The 21,595-nt window shown below is 40.5% G+C and overlaps 1 protein-coding gene across 4 annotated transcripts in view; it reads right to left on the minus strand.

The window, feature by feature from the left end:
- The window catches only part of LRP5 (LDL receptor related protein 5), a 233,707-nt gene extending 219,547 nt beyond the window's left edge, over positions 1-14,160 (minus strand). For all 4 annotated transcript variants that reach the window (XM_067540474.1, XM_067540473.1, XM_067540472.1 and 1 more), the window contains exon 1: positions 13,998-14,160. In XM_067540474.1, coding sequence (XP_067396575.1) covers positions 13,998-14,076 — 79 coding nt within the window. In that variant the 5' untranslated portion in view covers positions 14,077-14,160. The remainder of the gene's footprint in view (positions 1-13,997) is intronic.
- Between the last annotated feature and the right edge of the window lie 7,435 nt (positions 14,161-21,595).

The following is a 21,595-nucleotide window of genomic DNA, read 5'->3' on the forward strand; positions in this document are numbered from 1 at the left end:
TTGTTAGGAGAAAACATATGTGGTTTGCATCATTCCCTAGGAAGGGCAAGATTCTGGCTGAGTGAACTCTGCAACTGAGGACCCCAGAACCAGAAATGTTCTACCCCCAGATACTATGAGTTCTGCTCTGAAGACCGATAACCAAAGTATTCCCATCAACAATAATTGCCACAGCAGGATGTAGTGGGGTTGGAGAGTAGAAATCTCCAAGATAACTGAATCTTAAACCATTTAAAGCTTTATGGATTATGACCAAGATCTTCAGATGCACCAAAAAGTGAAATGAGAGCTAATTCAAAGCACAGATCAAGGGTGTAACATGCTCTTATCAGCCTACCTTGCCTAAAAAGCATTAGCTGGAGCTCCAAAGTGGTCTTCAAGCATAATCCAAGTACAGTAACCTGAACTAGAGTTGGAAAAGCATGGATGTCATTATCATGTCTGCACACAAGAGGGAAGGATGCCAGCCAGAGATGGGAAGCTGGCTTTTCTGGCCAATGCTCCTCCTTTCAAACTCAGGAGCAGAAGTTACCCAACAAGTTCCCAAGACTGATCACCCTGACCACTCTTTCTAAATACCCACATATGTAACTGTGCCATTGGCATGCCTGGCTCTTCAGACACTCAAAGTCACAAGTTCCCTGCCCTGAATTGCTTACAAACTAAGCAAAATACTGACAAATACAGAGGAAGATGTAGTATAATGAATGGATCTGAAGAAAAAGGATCAGATTCCAGGAGTGACCTTATGTGGTATGAAACCATCAGCTCAAGCATGTAAACTGGGACAGGCTACTACCAGACAAGTACAGGCCTCTCTACATACAGCACAGGCCTCTCTGCATTCTCAAACCTTACTCTCAACTCTGTTTGCTTCCAGACTCACTTATTTCTTAAAAAACAGAAGGGATGTACAGGAAAGCAAGGCAATGCACAGTCATACTATGCACATCTTGTTAGGAGACTAATTTTTTGTGTAATTTGTAATGCAAGCTGAATAATAGTTTCTATATAGTGCTTTTCATTAGCAGATCTCAAAGCACTTTTCAGAGGAGTATCATTTAAATATTATCCCATTTTACATGTGGAGAAACTCAGGCACAGAGAGGGGAAACAACTTGCCAAACATCACCCAGTAAACTAGTAACAGAGCTAGGAACGGAACTCAGATCTCTCAAGCCCTAGTCCAGCACTCTATTCAGCCAGCAATACTACCTTTCTTAAGGATTATGAGTTGAGAACTAAGGGCAGGGTTGGAAGGCTGGACAAAAATTTACTTAGGAGGAGAGGGAGGTTGTTCAAAGCATGGACACCACACAACAGAACATAACTTTGGAGCAGGAAAAACTGGTTGACAAAAGGCATCAAGGTGAGAGTACACAGGTACTAGTAGACCCTTTCCAAAAAGCATCTCTTCCCCATTTCATCCAACTTCGCCTAATCCAGCACACTTAAGATCAACATTAAGAAAGTTTTGTTCCTGCCTATGTTGGGTCATTTACTGCACTACTAGGAGCAAATGTATCTCTACCCTAGGGAATAAAGTGGTCTGGTAGCACATTTTAATTCTGAGTAACAATCAGTCTTTTTAAGTAAAAGCCAGGCATTTCCCAGTTCTCTGGTTTGTATAGAACATCTCAGTTTGCACAAGTGACTGGAAGACTTATCAAAACATAGAAATTTGCAAACACAGGGAATATGCAAGTATTAGCAGGCAGCTGCCACATCAGTTTTGCAATCACCATTCTGGATTTGTTTCACTGCAAGAGAGAAAGTTCACTCCAAAACTGCTGCTGGTTTTTGTTGTTTTTCTTTAAAAAATAAATAAAAATAAAACAGCAGATCAGAAGGAGGAAAGGCAAATACCAATTAGGTGCCCAACTCTTTGCCTTTGAAAAATTTCGCACTTGTGAGTTTCATTTTTCAGTTGCAAAGGTTGATTTGGTAATAATGACCAATGGAAATTATTAGAGCTGGGAAGATATTTCAAAATGAAAACATTCAACATATTTAGTCTTTTTGGCCACAAATTGTCCACGAACTAACAGTGATTTTCCCTAATGTATTCATTGTTCATAGAAATTGCTTGGCAATTTCTACAAACAGGTCATGAGTTATAGATTATTTGTGAGTTTATTAGCTGCAAAAATTCAGTATATGCAATGCAAGTGGTATGGGTCAGTTTTGCACAAAACTTAAGCACATTTCTGTTCCCTGATCAGATGAGCGTAACTCTTGCAAATTACAAATTCAAAAATTTGCCTGCTGAGAGTATTTTCCTGTTTACTTAAATCTGACTGTTTCATGCACATTTCTTCCAATAATATCATTTGCTAGCACATTCATAGAAACCAAACATAGAGAGACAATACAGTTAAATGAAAACAGTTTAAAAATACACACCTTTTTCGGGGGAGGGAGGGGCGAAAGCAATGGCCAGATCTACCTTTTGCAATTGGAAATACAGCTTTCAAAAAAAAAAAAAAAAAATCACAGAGAAGGCTCTCTTTTTGTAATCAGATTCCAAAGCAGGAGCTGCCACCTAGTGTAGTGGGGTTGTGTGTAGTGTGACTCCCATAGGGAGCAATAGATCTAACATTTTTAGATTGGATGAAATGAAAATCCAGGCTCAGTGAATTTTGGAAGGGGGAAAGGAGGGAGGCTTGCATATAATTAAAGTGCAATTTATTAAGGATTCACTACAGTTTTGCTTTTATTTTCCCCACACTACCTAAATCTCACTGTAATAGCTCAGCTAAGTAGGTCCAGATGTTGATTTAACTATTTCTGAACGTACGCATTCTGTCACTTGAACACCTGCAGGTTAAATTTTGGAACATGGATAAGTAATATCCTTAACTTTATCCAGACTGTAAAAACAAGCTGTTAAAACCCAGACACACAAAACTTCTCCATAGCTACAGAGGTATTTTATCCAACTAGTCATATGCATAGAATATATAAGGCTTTATATCATCTACAGTTATACAGACCTCAGAAATGAAAATTCTACTCAGGGGCATTTTTAGCATCTTCACTCTCATTTGGGAAAAAGAATGCCCAAATTGTAGTTTAATCTGCCTTCCTCAGCACAGTCACAAAAGATGTTCAGATAAGCTATCAATACAGATTTCCAAGACTAATCCATTTTCCCTCTTAGATAAAACTCTGAGGCAGCAAATGCCCAAATGCTGCATGCAATGTGTGACAAAAACCCCAAATGAAGAACAATTATTCATGCTGGAAAGTTAAAACACTAGGGCATTAATTCCTGCAGTGTAGATTTCTCTTTCTCTATCCTCAGTTTCATGATTATTTCTGAGTAGATCATTTTCAATAGTTAAAATAAAAGGATATCCATTTTGTGTAGAACATAGGTTACTTTGGGCCTAAAACAGGGGTTCTCAAACTGGGGGTCGTGACACCGCAGGGGTCGCGAGGTTATTATGGAGGAGTCGCCAGCTGTCAGTCCCCGTGCATGCCAGTAAGGATGGCATGGTATGGGGGGGGGAGGGGCGTTATCACTTTTTTTTGGGGGGGTGGGGGTGGGGGAGGGGGCGGCGGCACCGTAACAGCCTGAAATATTTTCAAAGGGGATCCTAGCAAAAAAAATTTTGAGAACCCTTGGCCTAAAATGAGTGACATCCCTAGAAATGAGGTGCAGTTCAGAGGGATATTACGCCTTATTTGAAATAACTAAAAATATTCCTAAAAATTGAAGCTTCAGAAGCTACTTTAAATATCCATTTTAGAAATATTATTGTGATTGAATATACATAAGATACTGAATGCTTTATAACACCAATGGATATAAACGTTACCTTCTAGCAAATAAAGAATCACAGTTTTCCAATTCAGCTGCTACTAAGTTAGGCAAAACAACATTCATATTTTGTATTAACCTACAGCAGCTACAAAAAATATTAAGTATGCTATGCATGCAATCCCTTGCATCAGAATGACAGGTCAGCAGTTTTTGGGTTTAACCTTCCATTTCCTCCTTTTTGTGAGTTAACAACACTGTCAAAATGTACAAGGCTGAAATTGTTTCCATATTCTCAGTTTCTTATTCAAAAGCCAAATTAATTTTCCTTTTTAATTTCACCAAATTAAGTTAGATAGAATTATAACAATATGTATTCAGGGTTTTAGGAATATGCTTTTCTGAGATGCAAACAAGCCTCCAATAACATATGGTGCAATTGCCTCTTCTCTTAATTTGAATTAAGAGCTGAGACGTGTGAATATGTAAGTGACAAACTACTTCTGGGGTAACCCCAAATGACATCCCTGTGATCGACACTTGTCACTCCCTGACCCAAAGCTTTATACGTCCACAAAATGCTGCCCCATCACTAGCACTTTCCATGATGGAGACGCTCCTTGAATAAGGAACTGACTGACTATATATGGCAAAATACCTTTCAGGTCACCTCAGATGACATCTGCACACCCACTGGATTATCCTAAAAACCCCAGAACATGCCACTTCCTGAACTAAAGGTTCATTTGGCCAGAGTCATGCATCATTTGCAGAGTTTGAAGCTTTGAACAGTTTAAGGGTCACATAGATGTTTCAAGTGAAGAAACCAGAGAGATCATTTACACATGACATTGCTTATTCAAGCATCATTTTCAAAATGGAAAGGAGGGGTTGAATGGAACAGTCCTGGCACAGAAACAAAGCTTTGGGTCAGGAAATGTCATGTCCAAATCTCTTTGGAACAGCCCAACTTCTGTGTGGAGAAGTCAATTGGGATGGCCCAAGAGGCACCTTTTCACTTATGTAAACTGAAACCCTAGGTCCTTATTGAAAGATCATTTGCAAAATGAGGTGATGGAGAGGCAGTGCAGGACAGGTCAGTTCGGTGCATATAAATGAAGCTCTGGATCAGGGCGTCGCATACACAAGAGTCATTAAATGGTTGTATGGATGCATCATTTGAGAAGACCCAGAAAGTATTTGGTCATTTAGAGCCGGTTCCTTATTCTAGGGTCTTCAAAATGGAAGGTGGGAGTGTGCATACTGCACAGTAACAAAGCTTAGAGTCAGGGAGTGATGCATGCCAACTACTTCAGAGTGGTCTAACACTTGCAGGGATATGTGACTTGTGATGACCTAAGAAGTATTTTGTCATACACAACATGTGAAAACCCAGTTCCTTATTCAAGAAGCATTTTCAAATGAAAGTGGGGTGAGGGGACAGCATTTTGTGCCAATATAAAACTTTAGGTCAGAAAGTGGCATGTGTCAGCTATTTCAGAACCTATCTGTCACAGGGACGGGGTAACCCAAGATGTATTGTATCACTTACAGTCAAACAAAACCTAGATCTCTATTCAAGAAGAATCAGCAAAATAGAAGGTGGGGAGTGCAACATGTGGCAGCTAATTCAGAACAGAGTAATTCTCACAGGGATGTGTTACTTGAGGTGATCAGGAGGTATTTTGTCATTTACACATATTCAAATCTCAGTTAGTTCTTCAAAGTAAGAGGCAATTACATCATCTGGTATTGGGGTCTTGTCTGTATCTCAGAAAAAGAGCATTCTTGAAAATAAATACATTGTTCTACAGTTGAATCTAATTTATTTTGGTGCCATTTCTTCGAACAAACTGATAATTTGTTAAAAAATCTGGCCTTTGAATAAGGAACTGGGAATAAGGAACTAACTTCTGCCTTGTGTCAAAAGTCCATTTTAGTTTGAAACTTTCCACACAAGTCCTTTTCTTAAAACGAGATGTTTTCAGATTGGTTTGGTCACTTTTAATTTAGAGAAGTGCCAATGTGTTCATATAAAACTCAAATATCCTTTACTTAAAAATACCAAAATTTGCAGGTAGAGGGAGTAAACATTTCTGTATTTTAAAGTCAAACAAATTACTGAGTTTTCAAAAGCAGGATGCAGGAGTTATTTTTAAAGGATTTTAGCACATACATAATTATTGCTAGATGTAATCTGCACACAACACAGACTCTAGATAGCATTGTTTAACTTATGAGAACTCTTGTTGACATGATATTCCATAAAAGCTCTGAAGCCAGGTCAATAATCCACTGATTATAGAAGTGCCATGTACATTTCCATGGAGATTGTACCCTCACCCCACCAGTTTCTTTAGCTTTGGTTTAAACTAGTATTGACACAGAAGAAAAGGAAATGAATACGTACAAAACCATGTCATAGGAATGTTAAATGTCTGACTCCAACTTCCAAAAGCCAAGAAATACAGTTAGTGCTTCCATTCTGTCCTCAGCATTTGCCCACTGTCCATAAGTTTGGAAATGTGTACTGGACAAAACATTGTTACTTCAGACTTTTTCAAATCTTAAATGTAACAAGTTACAATAAAGAGACAAGGAAACCATGGGCCAAAGCTCGGTCTTCAGTTACACCCATCCTTTAACTCCAAATCTCTCTTTGCTTTTATAGGCAGATTCAAAAATCCCCTTACTAATGGTGTTACACCAATGCTATCACGTCAACCCAAGCACTTGAAAAAGTGCAGGTAACTGATGAATTCAAATTAAGTCAGTTTATATCTACAAGCTTTATAGGAGGAAAAAAAGAAAGACATATGGAAACACCACCACTGTCAGACAGCCCAACTCTGCACTCATTACTCAGGCAAAACTTCGACTGAAATAAAGAATGGAGCACCAAAAATTAGTAACAAAATACTTTTTGTACAACAGTTCCTACAATATTTACCTCTGGACAAACTTGAAAATTAATCCCATTTTATCATCATATTTTCCTTACTTTCTGTTATTGCACAAAGTAAAATGTTAAGATTTTAATCTTCAGTTTTTTGCAACAGAAACATAAGTTAAAATTTAAAATACTAGTCAACCCCACTCCCAAAATAAATACTCATTTATTTGAGTTTTCAAGATGGATTTAGAAGAATACTCTTTTCACACTGTATTTTCATTTAACAAGTGACTAATTTGGCAAAGATGCATGATCTAGTATTCTGAGCAGGAGAGCAGGCACACCCAAATTCTAACCCTGGTTCTTAACACAGGCTATGTCTACACAGGATCTGAAAGTGTAAATTCCAGCTTGATGAGACATTCTCACACAAGCTCTCAAAGAGCTAGAACAATAAAACAGAAGTATAGCTGCCAAAGCGCAAGCTGTGGGAGGGGCTAGCTGCCCCAGTTACAATCCTATTCAAGACCCTAGGTACGTGCTTGGGGCAGGTAGTCCCTCCCACCACTGCAGCTACACTTCGTTTAGGTAGCTCACTAAAAATAGATCAGAACTAGTGCAATTATGGCTGCTCAAGCTGGAATTTATGCCTTTCCAGCTCCAGTGTAGACATACCCACAGAGAGTTTCTATAGTTTTAGATGAGTCACTTAACCTGTCTTCCTGAGTTTCCCTACCTGTATGAGGAGGATAATATCCTTATCTCAAAGGGATATTTAGGATTAGTGAATATTTATACAACACTGAAAATTTTAAGTGTCTAGTATTATTCAGTAACTGCTATTATAACATTAAGCCACAGCCGTGTGCGCATTAGTAGTTACAGGTGCATGCTTTTGGGGCATTCAACCATCTGACAAATGCACCACTAACTCTACTATAGTACAACCTTGATTTTATGAACACTAATCTTACAACCAGTTATACAAACCATTTTTCTTGGGGGGGGGGGGGGGGAGGAGGAAGAAAATCACATGCTGATGAAGCACAAGTAAACATCCTTTCACTTTCTGATACTTTCATTGCATTGGAAAACCTTTTGCAGAGGTTTGAAGGACAAGAAATCAACAATACAGTGCACCATACTGCAACTTATGCACCATACCTACAGTTATTTTGTGAAGTCAAAATTTTATGAACCTTTTGATTTTATGAACTCCTTAATCCTCAACTGGTTGATAAAATAGTGGTTCTACTGTCCTGAAACTGCTGTTTGGGCTAATTGTTGTTGTAATGTGCCCTTCTACTGATGTATTTTTAGACCAAATTTTGTAGTTACTTATGCAATGTATTCTTCCATAATGAGCCTGTGTGGACAGACTTATGTTGGTTTACAACTGGTTATATTGGTTTCCCCAAATTTCCAGGGAAAAGCTAAACTTCTATCAACCAAGTTTAAAACTGATTTAAGAAAATAAACCCCCGTGTGACTTTTGTGTAACTAAATCAGTTTAAAAATCACATCTTCAGTTAAACTGGTGTGACTGTGAACACTGGCCAAATACATGAAATATAGGTGCTAGCACAGGGAGAACACACAAACAGAAAAATAGTAGCAAGAACTTAGAAGCCTTGTTTATTAATTTTTTCCCCAAACTCCACCCCGCCAAGCACCCCTTCTTTAAAATTCCCTGGAGCGCCCTGTGGCCCAACAGCCACTTTCAGCTCACTCTTTTGTAAAACTTCACCATTCCATCTTCAGAGTTCCAAATTCTGATGCATCAAGAGAGAGAGAGAGAGAGAGTTAAAAAAGGAGGTTGGGCCATAAACTCATACTCAGCAGGAGCCAGAGGGCAATTTGCAACTGTTCTTTTTTCTACTCTCCCCATCACAGCTGTTCTCTTCATCCCTGCACCCGAAAAGCTACCTTTATTATCCTTTGCCTCTACCACTTGCAGACTTGCATAACAGGTGTAGGGATTTCCAGAAAGTGTTTTCCCAATTACAAAGTCCCAGTTGTGAACTGTGTCAGAAAAGGGTACATATCTGTCCCATCAAAAGGAGTCAAATGTCCAACTAGCATGTGGCTTTGGCTAGCCAACATCCCCAGCCAATACACTAATTATTTGGTCACTATATGTTTGTGGACACCTTTTGCTTACTGCACTTTTAAGTCAGAAAGGAAAATCAACCAAACAACAAATACTACCCCTATTTTGTATTGACCGCAACTGCATTTTTGCTGGCCTCTGGTACAAATGAGATGTACTTTACCTGCATTCTTTATGTGAAACTCCCATTGATACCAATAGGAGTTCTGCACATAGATCTAGACTGCACAACAGTTGTGTTTCTTTGAATTGTTTTTAGCATTTTGTTTTCTGAGCCTTACCGCCTCACCGCCTCCCAGAGAAATCCTGCACTTGCAGAAGTAAAAGATCTTGAATATTTAATAGTTCTGAAGCCAAAGACATAAAATTATTAGAGGTAATTTTCTTGCTCTCCATCATGAAAAATACTATGCAATGAGTAGACTTCAAAATAAATTAGGAATCAATTCAACATTCTTTCCTGTGTAGTTGTAGGTCTCTTTCAAGTGATACTGTGCATTCACATGAGACACGACTAACATGAAGCTTAAAAAATAAAATACTGTTCTCATTAGAACTATTTCTACACACTACAAATTCTGGAACGTCTTTCTTTTCATTTCTGCTTTGACAGAGAGCGGACAACTAGCCTTATTCTCATTCTACATTGTTGACTACATGAGAAGCAAAGCTACAAAATGATGCATACCTAATTAATAGCCATATACACACGAATGGCTATTTTACACTTTTTAACACTGTAAAACATTAATATCAAATTTTTACACGTGAAAATAACCAGGAGGACCACTTTAAAAAAAAACAAACACCCAATTTGCTGCACTTCTCACAAAATTGCTTTGAACTTGATGATAATGAACTTTATGATAATAAGGTATGAGGCATTAATGTTCTATAGTTAATACAATCTAATACAAATTCAATCCTTGATTTATTAACTAATATGGTCTGAATGTGCAACAAGTGTCTACGCAGATAAGAGCTGAAGCAGCTGAGAAAGTAATTCAACATTGCAAGCTGCAGTGGTGAAATTCATGCTAGGACATTGACCTAATGCATTCCCACTGTTCTGAAGTATTGGCGTAATGTGTCATATTGATTTATGCACTATGTACACATTCACGTTGAGTAATTTTAAAACATCCAGAACTAACAAATGAATCATACTTCAAACTGATGCCTAAATTAAACTGTTAAAAGGATGGACAATTAAAGACATTATCCTTTGTCTGCAAAAAGACGTTAGAGTGCTCTTAAAACAACAGAATGATAAACTTTATTGTTAAGTCTAAATATTTTCTTGCTTATGCATATAGCAACAGCACTTTTGTATCACATGTAGGTTACTGTAGCATCTATGAAGGCAGTCTGGTCTACCAACAGAATAGATACACACTGAAATTGCACTGAAACTCAGATGAAGATTCCCACATAACCTGCCTCTCCCCAACTTTTCCATAATAAAGCCAACGCCTGTCATACTGTCATTTGGCTGGTATATCTGTGCTGAATAAATTTTAGGCTGTAATTGGCAATACATATACTATCAAATAACCATATTAAATATATATCCAAATGTATCTTTTTGTTTCTCATATTAACCTATCAGTCAAGTATGTGCTCAGATCTATGTAATCTTTCATTTGGTCACAAGGCAGACAGACACACACACCCACACCTCTCTCTCTCTATATATATATATATATAGACACACACACACACACACACACACACACACAATCTCTCTCAGTAACAGTCAACTGTGCACCACCCTAAAAAGAAAAAAGCTTTAGAAGCCACTAATGTGTATTCATATATTTGGGAAAATATGCTAGAACACTGCATACAATTGTTACCCACAAACTTTTGTGAACTCATGCCTTTCACATCTTTGCAACTGGAGTTTAAGCAAATAATCACAACTAAACATGATTCCAACTACTTCCTGATTTAAAAATAATAATAAAATCAAATGATACATACAAATTCTACAGGGCAACATAAAATATAAGAGTAAGAGATCTTTAAATGTCCTCTCCATAAAATATTTAGAGACAAGAAGAATAGAGGATAGGTTAGTATCTTCTCACCCGGAAAGTCCTGTTGCTAAATTCACAAATGCAAGAGTCCATCCAAGGAAAAATTTTTCCTTTCAAGGAAGTGTCCAAGTACAACATTTCATTGCTATTTGTTTTGTCTCCTTCATTTACAGTCTATACCACAACAATCACTTATCACCTCATGCAGCTTTTTCCTTATACTTAAACTTTAAAATAACCAACCTTGACATTTTCATGCTCAGAGCAAGAATTCCACTTAAAAGCAAAACTATTTTGTCTTTGCGTATAGAAATAATACTTTATATTTTAGCTAACTTTACAGGAAAAATCAAATTAAATTCCCAGTCCTGCAGACAGTTATGCATCTGCTTAACTTTAAGAAAATAAGTATTCCCATTTAAGTGATTTAAGCTGGTAGCCCTACTAAAGTCAATGAGACTACTCGCCTGCTTAAAGTTAAGCATGTGCTGTTTATGGAATCAAGGGTCTCAAGGAACAGAAGCTTAAAACATAAGCTTCTTTATAAGAATGTTTATGACTAGTTTATCTCAAACTTTGAAAAATATGCTTTGATCTTGTGAACTGAAAGATAATTAGGGCAATATGAATAGTGTTTGGAGGCAGTAATATGGCATGAGTTACACCTTTCAGACATTTCTAGTATGTTTACTCAGTGTATACCATCCATAAAAACAACAGATAACATATAATTGAGGAAGCCTGCTCATTCTTTTATTAAAAAATAGACAGGTGAGCTATCTTCAGGAGTCCCATTCAATTCAACCTACAGTAACACCAAATGTGAATCGGAAAACAGAAGTTGCATAATTGAGATTCAAAACTGAGCCCAATTAGCTAATTTAAAAAAAAAAACAAGTGCATTTGGACAAAAAGCCTTTCCATGTCTGGTAGTCTTGATAGAAATATCTTGATTTATACAATCACTTCCAGTCTCAAAACTGAAAGAAATTTGATTAGTTGTGATTCAGGAAGTTATAAAGTGTTATGATCTTATGCACTTTTCTTAAAATTTCACAAGTGAACACTACACTTGTTTATCCTTTTAAATGTTATTTAAAAGATGAAGAGTCAACAAATTAATCTGAGGCAGTAACCCTAGACTTGCTTATGGCCTCATCTTTCCCTACTGCACATTGGACTCTATTTTCTAAAGTTCTGCAACTAAATTCAGAGTCAGATAGGAACATGGATATCATTAAACACAGAGAAATGTCCAGAAGTGAACATTCCACAATAAGTTCTCTCTTTATATTTTGTGCAGAATTTTAGAAATTAATTCCAAGTGATTCAACTCTAGACATCACTAACTTTCTGGACTTAGCAGTTTATGAAGACATCTAATGTTCTGGGAGGAGAGACATCTCTTGTTCATCATTACAAGGGCACAAACAGTTTTTAATATACAGCAACAGATAGCCCTGACTAAAATTAGAAAATGATGGCACTGACAAAAATTGGTCAGACCTCTTGTATTAAATGACAGTTCTGATAATTGCAGATGGTTTGAAAAAGTGGGTGGCCTAACAAAAAATACCCTGAGGTGATGTTCTGTTAACCTTGCCCACATGCTACATTTTTTAAACTACCTAGGAAATTGCAACAATTAAACCTCAGTTTGCTAAGTGCTGAGGTGAAGTATCCAAGTAGATAAGAAACAGCCAAGGCTACATCTTAGTCTCATGTGTGCAACTGGGAGTCCCTGTCTGCAATGGCACAAAGGCAGAACTAAAGTAGCATGCATTAAGAAAGCAGATAAGCAAATCCCAGACCCTTTTTCATGGCTGCTGAGGTTTTTTTTTTTTTTTTTTTTTTCATTATTATACTTTTCCTTCAAAGTGCTGCTCAGACTACTGCAAAGAGAGAAAACAACTGTCTTCATGCTGGGTTGTAAGAACACAAAGCCAAGCATTTGTTTCGTGCACTGAATGTAGTGAAGATTATAAAATGTAATGGGAAAGCCCCCTTACAAGTCCGAATGCTAAAATGAGAAAGCCAAGCTTGGGAGGGAAATATCCACAGCCAAAACAAAAGTGGTTCAATGCAAAGTTAGGACTGAGATGTTAAAACCCACTCGGAGGTGGGAGGGGTGAGGGGGGAGAGAGATCAGAAGATTCCCAGTTAAAGTTTCAAATGATTTGATACAGAATTGTGCATGATGGACTTCTTCAGGGATACGAACAAACGCTGGCTGCAGTTAACACTGGATGTTTCTTCGGGGTTTACTCTCCTCAGATCTGCTCAGAAGGCTGTTTTTTCAAGTGTTACATTTCACAAGTCAAGCAAGTTTTTCCTTTTCAACTTTAAAATAAGAGGGGGAGCAAGTTTCTCCTCTCCCCCCCCTCCCCGCCCCCACGCTGCCAAAAGTTTGATTCCGCCTGTGATTGACATCCGACACCAGCTCCTCCAAACCCAGAGAAATCACTGGCTGAGGCCGCAAAGCATTGGGGAAAAGAAAAAAAGAAGAAGAAAAAAAACTTTTGTCTTGCTACTTAAAATACACATCTTTACTGAAGTCACCTCTTAGCTGATCCCCAGGGAAAACAGCTTTTCAGATGAAGCTACGGCCAGGATACTCCATAACCAGCAAGGAAAGGCGAACCCCACATAATACCACCCCCCAAAAAAGGACACACAACCCTCATGCCCCATTCCAAGGGCGAGACCATCCCCATGCGCGTTTCCTCCCCCTAACGTGTGGGACCCTCGGGTACCCTACTCGTCCCTATCTCCCTTTGGGGAGAAAGGCTCCTCACAAAACAACTACTTTCCACACACCCTCCTACCCACTCAGCCTCCTCTCAGGCATCCATCTCCACCCCCCAGGCCTGTCCCCCCAGCACCCTCCTTCCCCCCAAGAGCGCAGCTGCCACCCCACACCCGCGCCCTGCTCCTACAGCCTGCCGCACTCTGTCCCCTCAGGTCCCGCCGGCCCGGTTCCCCAGCCCCGTGCGCCCTTGTCCCACGCACTCCGCCCCGCCGCTCCCACACGCCTCCAGTCTCCTGGCTCTCCCCGGCCCCGGGCACCCGACCCGCCGGCGCCCCAGGAGCAGCCGACCCCGGAGTTGGGAACTTTCTAAGCCAACAACAAAAGGCGGCAGCAGCGGCAGCGGCGCGGCGCGGGGCCCGGCGCCGGCAGCGCCACCGACTCACCCCGCAGCCAGCCCAAGTTGCACTGAAGCACCACGGCGGCGAGCAGGAGGCGCAGCCGCGACGCCGCCGCCGCCTCCATGTTGTGCCGCCGCAGCAGCTGCCGGAGCCCGCGGAGTGTCTCAGGCAGGCTCCATGCTCCGGGCGCTGCGCTGCGCTCGGCGGGGCGGGGGGCGGGCGGGAGGGAGCGAGGCGCTCGCCAGAACCTCCCCCTCCGCGCGCGCGCGCTAGTCTGTGTCTGTGTGTGTGTGTGTGTGTGCGGGCACCCCCGGCCACTGGGGGAGGGGGCTGGGATCCTGCCGCCCGTCCGCCAGCCGCGCTGGGAGCCCGAGGGGAGGAGCTCGAGCGCAGGCTCAGGGACCGCCCCGCCCCGCCCCTCCTTCCCCGGTGTGGGACAGGGAGCAGCGCGCGCCGCGCTCGCACCTTCCAGCCCGGTTCTCCCCCAGCCGCACGCAATAGCGCGCTGTGCTGCGGCAGCTGGGGAGGAAGGCGGCCGGCCGGGCCCCCCCGCCACCCGGCCGTGTATCCGCTAGGCAGTGGGTGGACACCCTTCCCCACCCCCCGTGTATCCACTGCCTAAGCGTCCCACGTGCAATAGTGCCCACCCGCGTGGAAGCCCATGAGCCACCGCTCCATGGGCATCCCATGCACAACAGTGCACTGGTCATCAGGTGGGCACTGAAGCATGGATAGCCTCCACCGCACATGGGCCTCCTGTGACCATCAGCGCATGGGAACCCCATAAGCAACAGTACTCCCCCTCCCATGGCTATCCCATAGGCATCAGTGCACACCACACAAAAATCGGTGCCCTCCCTCATCATCAGTTGAGGATCACTGCCTCCTACCAGCATCTATGCACTCCCACAGGTGGTTAAAGAAATTGGTTCTGATTTTCTTGCTTGAGGCCTTCCCTGGAGACCTTTTATTCCTACATTGATTTTTCTTTCTTCTCCTTGCTCCTTAGTTTTCGTTAAAAGCCAGCAGCTTCTTTAAAAGCGTTGCTCTAATAAAAGTGATGTTTCTCCAGTCATATTGGCTCATTCCTTCCTTCCCCTGTAAGGGGTCTCTGTCCTCTCTATGGTTCAGTTACACAGACAATGTAATAACTGGTCACTTCCACAACACTCTTAATGTTAAACAACCCTAACAAAACTCTGTTCTGAATCCAAGTTTGGTGTTTATTTAAAAAAAAAAACATACCAGCAGCTGCATCAGTGTTGCCAGTTTTCTGAGGGCTCATCTACATTGCAGTTTCCCCAGGACTTATAACACAATAGTATTTAACACTAACCTGACAATGTTAGAGCACAGTTTAACTTTACCTGTAGAGGTAGGACAAAACTGCATTATAATTAGAGCTGTTTGAAAATGGTAGAGCTTTTGCAAAAATAAAAAAATTAAGATTAAGTTTCATGCAGATTTAAAAAAGCAACACATTTTTATTTTATAATGAAAATTTATTAAAACTTTTTAAACCAATTTTTTTTTGAAGTTTCCGCATCCCACATACTTTTCCCTCCAGGCCTTTTTTTCCCTCCCCCCACTTTCTGTGGTGACACTGAAAAAGAGGGAGGAATGGAAAAGGGAAAGAAAAGGTATTCATGTATTTATTTTTCATTTTGGGGTTTTGGATTTCAAGAACATTTTCTTGAAATGCAATGTTTTAAGAAAAAATTCCATTTTTAAAAAAAATTCACCTTTTAAAGAAAATTGCTTAAATCGTTTCTACCTATTCTAGTTATAACCTTATTAGAGAATGAATTTTAAGCCTTAAAAATTGCTGTGTACATGGGCACTGTATAGGGTGTACTGCACTGAACTTATCTGTGTAACGTTTTGCATCTTCTGTCCCACTGTAACCCTCAAACACCATATGCATCTTTTCAGGCTGTCCCCATGAGAAAAACTGTACATCATTGGTTCTCAACCCTTTCCTGACCGTATGTTAGAATGGAAACAAGTTTCTGGACCTTTCTGACATTAAGGCAGAAAGAAAAGAAAGATGGCTGCAATCCGTTGAAACCTGTTTGTGGCCTCCAGGTTGAGAACCCATGCTATAAATAAGCAAACCAACATGTAACAGCTGTTTATTTCAATGTCTGCTTTTCATTTTAGATACAAGCAGTTTCACTTTCCTAATCTTTGGAAATATATTAATGTATCTATGTAGGGGTCTTTTTTATGTGGTATAACAATGGGTGCAAAGGCTTCTCTCCTGCAATTAATTACTTCAGCGGGTCACTCCACACACATCCAATTGCAGTGATCAAGGCTCCAGTAATGCTATTAACTCCTGCCATTGGTCCACATGTGGAACACGCACTGACCCCTTGGTGAAATGTTGTCTAAAAACATGGTATTAAGTTATTCTGAGAAAGACACCCATACATTTTCAAGGAGTTACAAAGAACTTATAGAATTGACTTTTTCTTTTAACGGGATTTGTTCAGTTTGATTCCTAACCTTAGAAAAATCTTGACTTCTCTGTTTTTCCTGGAGGAACACTTGGGCGACTGGCAAGCTAGGGGAATTGCTCTTTGAAGCAGGGATGGTGTTTATGTATGTACAGAACTCAAAGTACACTGAGCCACATTCTGAACTGATCTATCTGAGTACTACTGTCTCATAAGTCATTCGATAATAGATAAGACTTCCAAAAGAGCAACAGAGGGACTACTTAAGGCTGTTGCATACTTATATAATTCAAACTACAAGCAAACAAATGGGAGAAAAGTTCTTTTTGTTAAAGACGATTCATAGATTTTTTAAAATTTAGACCAAACGGACCATTTTCATCAGCCATCTGCTCTCCTACAAAAACACAGGCCATAGTGTTTCACTCACTAATTCCTGCATCAATTTCAACAATTCAGGGTTGATCCAGAATTTCTCTTTTAGAAAGACATGCAGTCTTGATGTGAATATTTCAAATGATGGAAAATCCACCACATCCCTCTTTAAGATGTAAACACCCCACCCCTTTAACAGAGATCTCATCCATATTCAAAGTAGCACCAGTTTAACTAAAGGTGTTATTTTAAACAGTTAAACCTGTACAAAACTTTGTATTGAGACTCAAACCAATTTCAAGTTAAACCAGTGCAACTCTAAAAAGAGACCAGGCCTGGGAGCTCAGAAAATTCCCATTCCATTTATCTAGCCCTGCAAGAAGTCCTCCAGAAAAAAACAGACAAAACTTTGACATTCCTGAAATTTCTGATGTAAAAAATAAGAAAAAAAATCTATTAGAAAAAAATCACCACAGATTTTAGGGTCTAGCCCAACTTTTCTTCGGAAGCCATCTTTAATGCAAGAAGGAAGGATTCCCCATGGAGAAGAAGTGGTGACAGCACTGAGTTAGGACTCAGTGATATGCATTCAGTTTCCATCTCTGCCCTTTCTCTGTGACCTTGGTCAAGCCACTTAATCTCTGTGCCTCAGTTTCCCATATAAAAGAGTGGGATAACGATACTCCTTCCCACTCATTGTCTCTCATGGCAATATGGTGTAGAGGAAGCAGCAGCAAGATTTGGTCATGTCCAGGGGGAGAAGGAGTCCTCAAGAAGGACCCCTAGGCTGGGAGCCAGCCAATCTGCTCTTTCTGTCAATATTGTCATTAGGAATAGGGGAAGTGGAGAAAATTTTAGAAGGAAAAATAAGGAGTATAGTTTTAGCCATATTAGGCATGAGTTCCCAGAGAGCTATTCAGAATAACAGGTCCATCCACCCACACCTGGAAAGTTAGCCAAAGTGAAATATACTAGATGGTTTTTTCATATTAACTCCCCATAGATTTTCTTTCCCCCACCTCATCCATTTTATAGAATCCTTCTAGCCCAGTTTCCACAGCTGTCTGAGCTTCTGTAGCTCTAACTCTTAATGACAACTGCAGAAGCCCTTGAAGTGAATTTACTGCCTTATAAATCAAAAACGAGAATCTTGTAGCACCTTAAAGACTAACAAATTTCTGCGGCATAAGCTTTCGTGGGCTGCAACCCACTTCGTCAGCTTATGCCCGCATAAATTTGTTAGTCTTTAAGGTGCTACAGGACTCTCGTTTTTGCTGTATACAGACTAACACAGCTACCCCTCTGGAACTTTCTGCCTTATAAATGACACTCAGGTTTATTTTAGGTTTTGTTAATATCAGCACCAGGAAATGTATCTTTTTTTCTCTGAGGCTCACTGTTTAGCATAGACGAAATCACTAGATCAGTACAGGCTGAAGATGAACTGAAGATTTGCCTTGCTGTTTTGTCCAGAGGATGGTGAAGTGAACAGAAGGAAATGTAGACAGCATCAAGTGTCTTCATTCTGCATTTTTAAGGCCACATGATTGCATCGTTTTTTCTACTATAGTATTTTACACTTGTGTGTTTATGGCTAATCCCCTGGTTTTTAACTAGAAAGCAATTGCAAATCAAGCAAATTTAGAAGGTTATCTATCTTATCCTGTTTCAGAAGAAAACAAGTTTACAGATAATCTATAACATGTTTGAGATGAATTGAGGAAGTGCTAGTTCCTTTGAACATGGGGGTCTTGCGCCTCTTCCAACATACTAGTAGGCCAGCTGCAATGCACATAAGCTACATACTGCTGAGACTAGCCAGGCCTTTGAGCTGCTCTGGGAGGAACAACTGGATTCAGAATACAGTGACAACTCATCATAGGAAGAAAGGATGGATTTGTGGTTAGCATGGTGGCCTAGGCTTCTGGTGATATTGGTTCAATTCCCAATTCTGCTATAAACTTCATGTGCGTGACTTTAGGCAAATAACTTAATCGCTCACTTCCCAGTCTTCTGTTTGCATGTTATAACTTTCTCTCTCTTCCTTTATCATCCAGGTCTCTTTAAAATGTGAATGGTGTCTGTAGAGTGCCTAGCATAATGAGGTCCTGATGTTTGGTTGGGACTTCTAGGCACTATTGGAATTAAAAAAAAATACTAATAACCATCAGGTTTGTGCTAGCCCACGGGGAGCCCTTAGCAGGAATATTTTGGCCCCGCCCCCCATACAATACATACTAATAATTAATAGGGGGCCTTCCTTGAGATGCTCATGGCCCTAAGCAATTGCTTAGTCTCTTTAGGGTTCTGATCATTTGCTTAGCACTGCAAATTGCTGCATAAACAAGCCACATGACACTTGTGAAGTAGGTACCATTAGCCACAGGCAAAGTTTGGAGGGAATCAGAGTGGGGGGAGTTGCGGCCTCAGGCAGGCGCAGAATTTGCCCCCACATGCACAGCCCCATTGGCCTGACTTGAGCTGCCCACCCCCAAATATAGAAGTTAAACTAGGCCAATGCCATTATCCACACTTTAGACACAGGTAACAGAGCGTGAGCCAAAACCTGCCTTTGTTTACATCCCTACAGCCTCATTGGGGTTGTATGGGGGTAACAGCAGCATTTGTCCTAGAGGGATTCAGTTACTTACCCAAAGCCTCTCAGCAATTGAAGCTGTGTCTGCATGGGAAAGTTTTTTCAGTATAAGTTAAGGTGTGAAATTAAACTGATACAGTTCTTCTTCATTGCATTTGTCCCATCAAATGGGATCTGCTTTGTGAGTCTACTCCTACCAAAGTGCTCTGTTTAATGCCATATCACACCACATACAAACATGTCTTCTTTTATGACATCCCACCACTTCTTCTTGGCTTAGCAACTCTGTCTTTTTCCTTCAGTTTTGATCAGTTGGACCCGCATAGTCGACAGGATTGCGCTTGACATGATCAGACCATCTGAGCTGCACTTCCTAATTGTTTTGTTTATGGGAGTTACTTTAAGCACATCTCTAACATACATAAGCATGTCTCTAACATACATATTCCTCATATGATCTTTCTTGCTTACATCACTCACCCCTCTCAACATTCGTATTTTTGTGCAACAGATCATTGGCTCATTTTTCTTCTTTGTTGCCCAGCCCTCAGTGCCATATATTGAAATTGGAAAAAACACCATTTTATAGAGAGACTTTCCCATTTTAAAAAGGTCCAGAGGGGTAGCCGTGTTAGTCTGTATACAGCAGAAACAATGAGAGTCCTGTAGCACCTTAGAGACTAACAAATTTCTGCAGGCATAAGCTTTCGTGGGCTGCAACCCACTTCATCAGCTTATGCCCGCAGAAATTTGTTAGTCTTTAAGGTGATTCAGGACTCTTGTTTTTCCCATTTTAGTCTTTCTGTTGCCTCTCTCTCTCCATCTGAGCCAGGCATTTATTATCCTATCGCTAATATTGGCCTCCATTTCCCCAGATTCTAAAACCCAGATATTTGAAATGTTTTATTTTAGGTAGCATCTGCTCATCTAGCACAACACTTGGGCAGAGACAGAGAATCATTTTCTTGATTCTGATATAGTTATACTGGTATAATCTGCCGTATGCACACTCATTCTGGTGTGAGAGGCTTTTTTGGTTTAGTTTATGTTGCTTGGGAAGAGGTTTAAGCTAAACCAACCAACTAAAAACAACCCCACTTTTATACCACAATAAGTGTGTGTGTTATACCTATATAACTGTACCTGTAAGACTGATAACACTTTCCATTCAAGACCAGATCTAAGTATCAAACCCGGGATTAGAACTCATGAGTTCCTGGAGCCTACTCCAGCACTTAGGGTTTCACAAAACAGTATGATTCCTTTTGCAAATACAGACAACCTTACCACACAGGCTAATAGTCAAATAGAGAAAGCATGGAAACACTGTGAATGAAGAGATTCAAGTGCTGTGGAACCTAGCCTGCCTGAAAGAAGTTAGTTTAAGGACAAGAAAGCAGGTAACTGACACATAGGGTTAGGAAAGGAAAACTCATGTAAAAGAATGATGAAGAATGCCCTGTTAGTCTCCTTATAAAGTATTCTTAAGTGTTTTATGGATTAAGCGAGGTGGTGAGGATAAAGAACTCTCTTTCCCAAATGCTTCTGCTATAATAGAGGGGCTGACACTGGCTGAACAAGGGAAATACATCCCACACAAAAAGTTTTAACAAAAAGATCCTCGGACTCCTTGCTCCTTTTTGGTTGCATCTAAACTGCCTACTACCACAAAGAGAGCAGTGATAGCAGGTTTGTGCATGGCACGTGCAGGGAACTTCACTTTCATACATCAGTTTCTATGGTCTATGCATAGTTGTCTATATAATGAGCATTCTTGGCTCTTGCATATCACTGTTCCACCATAGTCCTCACACTGCCATATAAAAGAGGGGCATATTATTCCCTTTTTACATACGGGGAAACCAAGACAGAAAGGTTATGTGATTTGCCTGAAGTTAAACAATAGGTCAGTGGCAGAAATGGGAACAGGCTCCTGCTCACTTGAGTCCCAGTCCAGGGCTCTGCATGTTGGACCAGACTGTCTTCTGTTTCTTGTGAAAGTGTTGCTCAGCATGGCTTTCATTGCACTTCATTACTAGGAATAATACTGACTTCAAAACAAATCACTCTTTTGCTATAAGTAGGTCACGGGAATGATATACCCCACCATGGGTGTGGGTCACATGCTGGGAAGGTGGGAAAAGGCCATTAGGTCAAGTCCACCCCACTAAGCTCTCTTCAGGGACGGGTCGCAGGGCGGTCAAAGTCGCTGG

The sequence above is a fragment of the Emydura macquarii genome, unplaced genomic scaffold (assembly GCF_026122565.2).
Source record: "Emydura macquarii macquarii isolate MOO-44397 ecotype Brisbane River unplaced genomic scaffold, CSIRO-AGI_Emac_v2 contig_587, whole genome shotgun sequence".
In the NCBI taxonomy this organism is placed as follows: Eukaryota; Metazoa; Chordata; order Testudines; family Chelidae; genus Emydura; species Emydura macquarii.